Here is an 11,145-nt window from a genome sequence, read left to right on the forward strand (position 1 = left end):
TCTGTTATATACGTGCTCTTTGGTGTTCAGCCCGCCGTCACGTGATACAGTGTAACCCACGAGGCGTCAACTATTGGCTGAGAGGAGCACTGAGCGTTTGCTATTGGGCCGTTTCTGCCGACAGCGTCACCGCAGGTCTGCGCTGTTGTTTACGTCTGGTCTGATTGTCTCTGTGCTGTTCGTCTGTAGCTAGTTAGCTAAATGTCACCGATGGAGCCGGTCTCTGTACCGAGGTGGACCCAACTGTAGACGCTGTGCGGAATGTCTAGAGAATACCATTCAAGAGATGCCTGTGTAAAGACGACGTCAGGTCTTAATGGGAACGTTTCGATGTCTTTAACTCCCACCTGACAGACAGCTGAGGTGAAACATGTCCATCTGCTTCAGTCAGAGTTAGTGTGCAGTCAGCCGGTCGGTCCTCTGCTCCGGCTCTTGTTTCGGTTTCTCCTCTGATGCTCCTCCTAGCTGGGGCACAGCTCGATACGATCACCTGACTGCCATAGGAAACTGACGCCGAGATGAAAGGAAACATTTGGGAACGTACAGCCTGCTGAATGGACTGACACGATAATATGAAGTATATGTAAATATAGTATCATGTGAGAAGGGGAACCGAAAACAGGTCTCTCGTCATTCAACCAGATCTACTTCTCCTAAACGCGAAAAAAACATCAGCTTAATCAGTCCGATTAACTTGTTCCTGTTAATGTAGCTGGCGAAGTGCTGACATCTTCATTTAAACGGGGTTTGTCTGCCAGGAGCCATCATGTCGGACACACCGAGCTCTCTGCCTGCCATCAGGAGGCTCAGCTATGCGGTGGGACACTTTCTTAACGACCTGTGTGCCTCAATGTGGTTCACTTACCTGCTGGTCTTCTACCACTCAGTCCTGGGCTTCCAAAACACTTACGCAGGTTAGTACTCTGTCTGTCTGTCAGTCTGTGTGTCTCTGTTAGGGATGTACCATACCAAAAACCCACAGAGATAAGATATGGTCATGATATAAAAAAACAAACAAGAGATGACCTCAACAATGTCTTTTCATTATAAATGTGATGAGGACAGCATTTATTACTTTTTTTTTTTTTTTTTTTTTTTTTAACTTGAGTCCCGTCTGCTTTCCTTCTATTAAAAAATAAGAGCAGGATCCATCACTTACGCATGTGTAAACAGTAGCCAAGCAAATCAGTCAAACCAGTACAGCCGCCAGCAGCAGTCCCTCCCTGCTTTTGGTTTTCCACGACAGTCTCCGTCAGCATCACAGACATGTGACAGTGGTTATGTGGTAACAGTGGTTTGATGTTGTGTTTTTCTTGTGGTTGTTTCGAACGAGCTGACGCAGCGGATCTTGAGCTGACCATGACTTGCAGCCACAGCTGCAGTGTCTCTGGGCTGGTGAGGTGAAGCAGACAGTAAGGGTGGTGGAGCAGGCCACCCTAGGACAGCCGGCCTGTTTGCTCCATGTAACAAACACAGAGACACTGTTGCAGCAAAAAGTAGCTCCAGAGAATCAGTGGCGAGGTCAGAGTGTTACCAGCAAAATCACAGCATAATAAGTTGGCAGATATCGTCACAGTCCAATGATGGTATTAAGACATTTTAGTGCGATATTGGGAAATTCGGTACATTGTTACACTGTTTCCCCCCCCATCTATCTATCTATCTATCTATCTATCTATCTATCTATCTATCTATCTATCTATCTATCTATCTATCTATCTATCTATCTGTCTGTCTCTCTATCAGTCTGTCTGTCTGTCTGTCTCCATATTTCTTCTCTGCCTGTCATCGCTGTATTTTACTGAATGTCTGCCTATGATGCAGGTGTGTTGCTGCTGGTTGGGCAGGTAGCTGATGCTATCTGTACGCCTCTCATTGGATATGAATCTGACCGAACCCCTGGCTGTGGCAACTACGGCAAGAGGAAAACATGGCATTTAGTAGGTAAGTCAAACAGAGCGACAGGCAGACAGGGTGGTATCCATGTCTTCTCTGCTGTCATCTTTTAAAGGAGCTTGTTTTTTATTTGATAATATAACTAAGCATCTAACCTATGTATACATGGATACATATTTATGCTGACAAATTCTCGAGTGGTGAAAGGCTTAGGATCATGTAAACTTTATGAAGGTGCTGTTTGGACTATGCTCCCATACTGAACACTAAGCATATATTTTACTGATCTGAGTCATTTTACAAGACTTTTTAATGACAGCTTTTAAAAGTGATGCAGACGTTTTTTGTATGTAATGAAGCAAAATATTCTAATATGTTTTGCATTTGAATTTGCATAAAATTATCCATCGAGAGATGTCACAGAATTATATTATGTCTTTCCGTCTTACAAGTGTTCACATAAATGTGAAACTCAGTAACATCAAAACACACTTCAAAGCTTTGGTACTACTACTGAAGACCAGAGAAGGTCCTCCACAGTCACATGACCTGAACCCCATTCAATATTTATGGGGGCACATGGAGATTGAGAAAGCCAAACATTTAGCAGTACAACCAAATCACGGTGCGAACGAAAGGAGGGTCTTAGTCCACTTTCATGTGAATTCTGGTGCAGTTTGCTTGTAGTGTGAGAACAAACAGAGGAAACGTAACATTTTTGATAATAGATAGAGTGATTATTTCACAATCTAATCTACTAATGAATTGATCTGCTCATTGTGAATTCTGTGCAGAAGAGACCTTCTACTGATCTGTAGCCTATCCGCCCTAAATGCTAAATCACGTCATGGTAACACGTCAGCGCTGGAATTTATCCTGACTTGAAACAGCTGTGCTGTTCTCCACTCTGTAGTTCATTAAAACATGTGTGTCAGCAGTTTCACAGTAACAACTGTGTCACAACTGTCGAATCAGTGAGTTCCCTGTCAGGCTGTTCCATGTCTTGTCTTAAATCCTCTTGATCTGTTCGCAAAAAGTCAGAACTAAGACACAGCAACATGTCATTTTTTCTCCACCACAGTTGTGAAAACACCCTGAATTCATTGTGTGTGTGTGTGTGTGTGTGTGTGTGTGTGTGTGTGTGTGTGTGTGTGTGTGTGTGTGTGTTCTCCAGGGACTCTGAGCGTGCTGCTGTCCTTTGCCTTCATATTCAACCAGTGTCTGGGCTGCAGCACTGACACCCCTCAGTGGGCCAGTTTGACCTATTTTGTCCCGTTCATCATCATCTTTCAGTTCGGCTGGGCAGCCACTCAGATCTCACACCTGTCTCTCATTCCGGAGCTGGTCACCTGTGAGCACGCTAAAGTCGAACTTACTGCATACCGGTACGTTTTGCAACGCACGCGGAGAAACTTCGTACTCATGATCTGATTTAAACCTTGATTTGTCTGTGTGTGTGTGCACGCGTAGGTATGCATTCACAGTGATAGCAAACATCACAGTGTATGCAGTGGCTTACCTGCTGTTCCATGTCCAGGCCGGAGGCGACGACGACCCGCTCAGTGATGCACTTGGACCAGCAGATGTCAAAATCTTCAAGGTGAGGAGGCGTTCTAATCACATGACAGTGTTCAAGAGCTGAAAATGAACATTACTGAACATACCAGAACAGGCCTTGATTTCCTACCAGTTCAAAGCCTGTAGCAGAAGCCTTGTTGTTGTGTTTGTATCTATAGAGTGGTATATGACTTACTTATGTAGCTAATACTGAAGTTAGCATGGCCCTGGTTCCCTCTGTGGAATTACTGAATTGGATTTTGGGTCATCACAGAAAATATGTGTGTCAAACACAGGTTTAGGATAATTTGTGAATTAAGATAATCTTCACAGATGAACACCACTTTGTCATGTTTGAAGTGTAATTTAAATGTGTGGCAGTAAGAAGCTAATGTTAGGCTACAAACAGATGACATCACAGTCATATGACTCAAACGTTCACCGCCACTAAGCGTCTTGCTACACAGTTACTATCCAGGTTTTCTATAAACTGATCAATGTACAACTTGTAAAGTCAGACTTCTCAACAGACTCTCTGATTTTGAGACGAGGGAACAGGAAGTGCCGACATGCTAACATGCTAACTGATTTCAGGTTTTAGGACTACAGACTCCGCCCCTCTATATTTAGTAGCGTTATCACTACTGGAATCGGTACTGGAATTTCTAACTTCGATACAATACTTGAAAAATACTGATATTTGATGCCACAGGGCATACAATGTTAGATGTAACAAGGCTTGTGTACTGTAGGTTTAGCACAACAGCATCAGAGAGAAGAGAGAGTGAGAGATCACAGCTGGTTCTGGTGTTTTGTTATTGAAGCAGTTTGAAATATTCAGAATTTTATATCTATCAAAAAAATCTCAAATTTTGCAAACACTGTTTTGTATTGCGATGGCTGCTTCTCCAGGAAGCAGGAGGGAGGTAAGAGGAATCAGGGACGCTGGTTTGGATAAAAGTGAAGGTGAATGAGTTGGAGGAAGGTCACATTGATCTCACACTGAAGTATGAGGGGCCGTTTGGGACATTATTCAGAATTACCTCTCACAAACATATGTGAAATGCTCTTACATACACTACTGAAACACTCCCACATGAACAACTGAAAAATTGGCTGCCCAATTAGATATAGGATTCAGAAGATGGTCAGAATATGAACTTTCAGTTTTGTGAGAAGGGAACCATGAACCCATTTGAAAAATTAAGGAATAAGTTCCTCCACCCTAAAACTGACTTTTTCAAATATCTACAACTGAGTCACCTTCTAACAGCACAAAAAGATTGTAAAAAAAAAAAAATTGTAAATCCCACAGGAGCAATTTCTGATGCATTTACATTTGGGAAATGAGGAGGCAAAAGTAACTTCCAGATTTTACCAGGGATTTTTACTTTTAAACCCAAATAATTCAGTACAAATTAAAGAGAGATGTGAGGCTGAGATGCAACAAGAGATGTCGAGGGAGGACTGGGAGGTCATCTGTACCGAAGCACATTTGGTAACCAGCTCAAACACATGGAGGGAAGTCAAATGGAAAGTTTTCGCTAGATATTTTCGAACACCACACATAGTGGCACAAATGGGTCCAACACACAGTAACAAATGTCAGAGTAGCTGTGGAGCTCACATAGGTAATCATTTACACATATTCTGGGCATGCCACAAACTAAGGCCATTTTGGGATGAGGTATATAAAATTCTCGTAGAGGTTTTTTATGTTAACATCCCTAAAGACCCATTGGTTGCTGTATTGGGGGTAAAACCACAAGTAATAGAGGGAAAAGCTTCCTTATTGTTTGATATTCTAGCATGTTGCCTTTGTGTTTCTATATTCTTTTATTTCATTTTCTTTTCTTTTTTTCTTTGCTTTTCCTATCTTGTCACATCAAACAGCCAAAGCAAATGTAACTGATGATATGGTTGTATCGAGAATAACAATTAGAGGAATAAAAGAAACAAAAAACCTGCAGGGTCCTTGTGGCTTGTTTAAAACAAAACTCCAGACTCCCCCCTCCTCTGGATATTCAAAGTCATATTGAAGATTTTATGTTCAGGATTATGATGCAACTGTTTCTCACAATTTTTACAGTGGAGACATTATTGTGCTTGTAACTTACCCAGATATGACTATGACTGTAACGTGAAGCCTTTAAATCACGTTACTGAAGCATGACAACACAGATGTCCTCCTCGACGTCCTGGAACATCTGTGTCTCCTGAGAGGTCAACACGAACATGAAACCAAAACCGGAGCGTGATCTACCCAGTGTGTAATTTGTGTGTAACCCACATCCCACTGAAGCAGTCTGCAGTCACACAGTTCAGTGGGAGAAGTGGGAGAAAGGGAAAAACAGGCTGTCATCTTGCAGTTTATTAACCTTGGCCTGTTGTGTTTGATCACAGAATCTGGCATTGATCGTGCTAGGCATCGGCGCTGTCTTTTGCATCTTCTTCCATCTGGGAACCACCGAGTCCAGGCCCGAAGGAGGAGAGGAGGAGCAGGAGGAGGGCGAGCGGCGACCGCTGCTGCGCCGCCCGAGGACGGTCTCGTCTCTTCTGCAGTGGAAATGTTGGCTGCAGCAGCCCTCTTTTTACCAGGTAGGAGGACGGCAACACGTCAAACACCAGATGTGACCCTGAGCTCACCTGAAGCTTCTGGCTGACGGGTGTGTGTGTGTGTGTGTGTTACTGTTGATCTCTGCAGGTGGCCTTACTCTACATGTCCACCAGGTTGATAGTCAATCTGTCTCAAACCTACATCTCAATGTATCTCATCAACACTCTGGGTCTGCCCAAGGTAACCATTCTGTTTCATATCTGTGTCATCAGTTCTCAGTCATATTCTGTCAGCAGTCTCTGCTCTGTCCCTTCATTCCGCTTCTTTCTCCCTCCAACAGAAGTTCATCGCAACAATCCCATTAGTGATGTACCTGAGTGGCTTCCTGTCCTCCTTCATCATGAAGCCTCTCAGTAAACTCATTGGAAAATGTGTAAGTAATTCCTCACACCTTATAGCAGGACACATGACCTTAAATATATATCCTTTTATATTTCATCCCAGTGATGGTGTTATATTACAGCAGGACAAAAACAACTGGGATTGTCCAGTCAAACATTATTCTAGCTCTTATCACTCTGTTGGCAATAGAGGGATCTTAAGATAGAAAACACATTTTAAAGATGAACATGTTTATTGGCTTCACATAGGAATAGAAATGAGGTCCAGGCCGGTGAGTGTTTTGGGAGAATAGACTGCCTGATAATCTGGGTTTATTAGTAAATGTGATGTGATTCCTTCTCTGAGGGGATTTTCTATAAAGAACATTTACATCCAGCAGCAGCAGACACACATACTGAGGATCACAGAGCAGAAGGAGTGTTAATGGTCACAGTGACAGCAGAGCCTGCTCAGCTCACCCTGCTACAATAGACAGCAGCCACGTTAGCTGTGGAATGTGCTTACAGCAACAGTTCAACAGGTTAAGCTGCAAATTTAACTGTAAATTAACTTGTGTGTGACAGTTCTGTGTTACAGAGATGTCCTCGAGGTTAGCATGCTGTCAGCTAGTCCTGGCTCGTCTGGCCCCCTTATCCCACTTTTTAGCTTAAGAGGTGATGGTCTGATGGCCCCATAGTTTCATCTGGGAGATATATCGCATAAACTCTATTAGTGTGATACATTAATAAAATTTACTCACAAAACACCAAGGAAGGAAATAATCTTACATCTATTTTCTTTTCTAAACAGAAGAATTCAACGGGACGCAGTGTGAATTCAAGTGTCTCTCTTTTACTGAACAAGCACAACTCATCATAACAGACCTCTTGTAAACTCAGCAGAAACAATTCAGATGAATTCCAGACTGAGCAATTTCTGATTTTATTTATTCTACAATCCATGTGTCAGCTCGCCTTTCATACACTGTGTCTGTCCTCTGATTGGTCCAGCTCACCTACTTCGTGGGCCTGCTGCTGATCATGGCCTTCTCCTACTGGGTGCTGCTGGATGATACGATGGGTCAGCGGGTGTACGGGGCCGCGGTGCTGTTGGGGGCGGGGTCAGCCACAATCCTGGTCATATCGCTCGCCATGACCGCCGAGCTCATCGCCGACCAGACAGTAAGGCGGCCTGTGTGTGTGTGTGTGTGTGTGTAACCTTCACTGATGGTGTTTTCTACATCACATTTCCTCTTCTTCATCTGTGTCTCTGCAGCAAAGCGGAGCATTTGTGTACGGGGCCATGAGCTTCACTGATAAGTTGGCTAATGGAGTGGCTGTGATGATCATTCAGGCTCTGCATCCCTGCCAGTTAGTACAAACACACAAACTTACTACTCACTGTATTGATACACACACGGTATGTACGCATGTTTACCTAACTTACAGGGACATTACACTGATTTTACATGATGGGAACAGTCGACTGGTCCAGAGGGGTGTACTGGGTCAGGGTCAGCCAGGATGAGACTAAAATCAGAAGTTTCCGTATCACACGCGTGGCTCTGTTAACCTGGTGACATCACCATTGTAAGTTATGCTGCAGACCTAACCTTGTCTGGACCAGGTTATGTTCAGGCTTTTTCTGATTCAGACTCAGACAACTTAATTAATCCCACTAGGGGCAATTTGAGCAGCCGCCTTGTACACATAATAAAGCATGCAGTAACATGTAGACACACCTGGAGATTAGTGATGAATAAAATCAAAAATCTCAAGGAGTTCAGTGGAACAAAATAACCTAGTTAAATGATTGATTCGTAAAATAAATCAAAACATACAGAGAATTTACTAAATTGCATTGTTGATTGTAAAAAGAGTTAAAAAAAAAAAAAAGAGAGCCTGAAATCAGCAGCTTCACTCATCAGCTCCTTTGGAAATAACATCACTCTGCAGTCAGCGGTCATCAGCTGTACACACATACAGTAAAGTTGTTGAGCCGCAACGTGACACTGCTGCTACCTAACAAAGCCATTACTGCTCTTACTTAGCTGTTACTGTATTTACTGTATGTGTCACATGGATCGTTTTTTGCCATGGAACCTCCTTCAGTGCTGCAAAGGTTGAAAAGGTTGTATTCATGCTTACTTTGGATGTTTCCATACTATATATATACTGTTCTCCGTCACAGTTGTGCTCAGTGCTAACATTGTGTTCTCAGTGTAGCATGTCAGCTAACATTAGTTAACTTGCACTAAACCCAATGCAGAGCTGATGCTGACAACGATGTTCAGGTCTAAACTGTACAATCATCTTCATTATCGATAATCCTGCCAATTATTATTCACAATTAACTGATTGATTGTTTTATCTATAACGTGAAAAACTCGAATGGCAAAAAGTAGTCCTGATGTTTGAGGAGCTGGCACCAGAAAATCTCTGACATCTCTATGAAAAAATGACAGAAAACTTAATACTCTCAAATCGGCTAATTGATTTATCGACTAAGCGTTGCGGCTCTAGCTTTATCTAAGTGCTATTCGGAGGCAAGTGGCAATCCATAAGGCCTCCTCACTTCTAACTGACTCATGTCTCTTGGATGAGAATTTTACTTTAAACCGAAGTGTAACTAACACCTCTGGAGGAAACATCACAGGATCACTGAAGTTATCAGAATCCATCCTCACATGAACCAAAGATCAATATCATAATTAATAAAGTATTCTGAATTCAGTAGCTGTTGACTTGTTTGAGTGTGGACTGCAGTGGTGGACCCACATTCTCTTCCGTCAGGCCATGCCAGTCACACACTCACACAACAACACATTCGATACACACAATAAGTTTGATGTTTTCTGTGTGGCCGATGACGTGTCTAATGAAAAAGATGCTGATGAGTTGCATCATCGGAAATGTTCGAGCCAGCAATTTTTATAACTTGACTCGCAGCGTGGCGTAGCGTGTCAGAACTGGACTTTGTTGTCTCGACACAATGCTGAACAAGGTTTGCGGTCTGAGCGCTGCTGCAGTGCTCAGCAGCCGAGCGGTCAGTGCTGCGCTGCTTCCTTCAACATGCTGCGTTTTCTCTCTATCTCTTCCTCTCAGCACTGCGCTGTGCTGTCCGGCCTGTGTGTGGTTCTATCATTACATCATGGTCATAGTAACAGGAGGCGTGGCAGTCATTGCAACATTGGCACTGTGCTCCATCATCATCTGGCCAATCAGGATCAGACCACGTAAGTCAGACAACTATACTAATGTAGCTCATTGTCTCACTCATTATAGCTGTTTCTTTATGTCATTACTGTGTCTCTGTGTGTGTGTGTGTGTGTGTGTGTGTGTGTGTGTAGGTGGTCTGCCAGTCAAACCTGAGGATGAAGCCAGAATCAACTAACAGCACTTTCCCTACTACTTACAGCCGACAGGGCGGTTTCAGCTGGACAGGAAGAGCTTTCACTTTCATTTGTCTTTCAGAATCATTTTTAGACTTTCAGGGGAAAGCACCAGGAACTCCCGACTCACTGTTGATGTTGATTCTGGCAGTGAGTTCAGCAGATTCCAGGGAAACCAAAGGAACTAAAAGGGGAAATTTTTAACTGACAATTAAGACATTCACGACCTGGATCCTGTTTTCACGTTATTTTCCAAACAAACAATACAATTAGGTTTATTCTGTTAATGTCATAGGGAAGTGATAAGTGATTCAACACGTTCAGACAGTATACAGGGAGCAGAGAGTATAATGTCTCCAAACCTTTTCATTTGGAATACTTTATTTTGATTCCAAGTGCTGTATCATAGGACTTTCACTTTTCAGTTTGTTTTCTCATCCGAGAGGCTTCTTCAGTTTTCTTCTCTTTTTTTTTATATTTAACAAAACAATATTTAGCCCACAACAACAAGGAAAAGTATAATACAGTCAGTTACAACAAAAGAAACAATACAAGTCTGTCCTGTCCTAAAAGTAAATAACCTTAAAATTATCACGGGACAATAACAATCATTTTATTGCAGAATCTACATGGTATGCAAATATGCAGGGATGATTTATTTATGTAGCTACCTGTAGTTAGCATGGCCTGCGTTCCCTCTGAGGGATTACTGAATTGTATTTTGGATTGTCACAGAAAATAATCTTTGTGACAAACAAGTTTCTGATCATGTTCATCCATACAGTCTCCACAAATGAACACCAGTTTGTGATGTTAAGCTAAATGAAATGTGTCGCAGTAAGAAGCTAATGTTAGGCTACAAACAGATGACATCACGGTCACATGACTTAAACGTCACCACCACTAAGCATTTTACTACACAATTAGTATCCAGGTTTTCTATAAACTGTTGTGAAGTTGTAAAGTCAGAGTTAGAATAGTTTGTAACTAAAGTGGGCCTGTAAAGACGGACGAGTGAGTAGATTAGTCTCCATCTTCGCTGTGAGGACGTTTTAATGTCCCCGACAACCTCTGAAGTCTCATTTAGATGCTTGTTAGCAACCGCTAACCGTTTTCAAAAGAGGATTTTATGTTGGAGAACAAAAATGCGAAAGTCTCAAGCTAAGTTCAAGACGAGGGGACCATAAGTGCATAAATGATAACTCATTTCTGGATTTGAGGACATTTAAACGAACTGTTCCTGAGAACAGTTTGTAATCTCCCGTATACAATCGTGTTCTACAAAATGTCGAACCTCGGCCCATCCTTGCTTGTGATCGACTGAGCATTTCGACGATGCTCCTTTCATGCACAATCGCGATAC

At 42.5% G+C, this 11,145-nt stretch overlaps 1 protein-coding gene across 1 annotated transcript; it reads left to right on the top strand.

Annotated features, from left to right (window-relative positions):
* Nucleotides 1-86: 86 nt before the first annotated feature.
* Nucleotides 87-10,801, top strand: LOC119011463 (major facilitator superfamily domain-containing protein 12-like). Its single transcript, XM_037084609.1, has 11 exons — nt 87-914; nt 1,825-1,944; nt 3,071-3,281; nt 3,367-3,496; nt 5,857-6,051; nt 6,158-6,250; nt 6,351-6,443; nt 7,402-7,572; nt 7,667-7,761; nt 9,496-9,626; nt 9,741-10,801. Exons 1-11 carry the CDS (start codon nt 767-769, stop codon nt 9,782-9,784), a joined length of 1,431 nt encoding a protein of 476 aa, XP_036940504.1. The 5' UTR covers nt 87-766; the 3' UTR covers nt 9,785-10,801.
* Nucleotides 10,802-11,145: the final 344 nt, after the last annotated feature.

Source organism: Acanthopagrus latus, chromosome 21 (genome assembly GCF_904848185.1).
Source record: "Acanthopagrus latus isolate v.2019 chromosome 21, fAcaLat1.1, whole genome shotgun sequence".
NCBI lineage: Eukaryota > Metazoa > Chordata > Actinopteri > Spariformes > Sparidae > Acanthopagrus > Acanthopagrus latus.

Excerpts from the sequence above, each read along its gene's own strand:
- LOC119011463 (XM_037084609.1), top strand. The coding sequence starts at position 767 with ATGTCGGACACACCGAGCTCTCTGCCTGCCATCAGGAGGCTCAGCTAT. Across the intron at positions 7,573-7,666 it reads AGCTCATCGCCGACCAGACA|CAAAGCGGAGCATTTGTGTA; the intron begins GTAAGGCGGCCT and ends GTGTCTCTGCAG. Across the intron at positions 7,762-9,495 it reads CAGGCTCTGCATCCCTGCCA|CACTGCGCTGTGCTGTCCGG; the intron begins GTTAGTACAAAC and ends TCTTCCTCTCAG.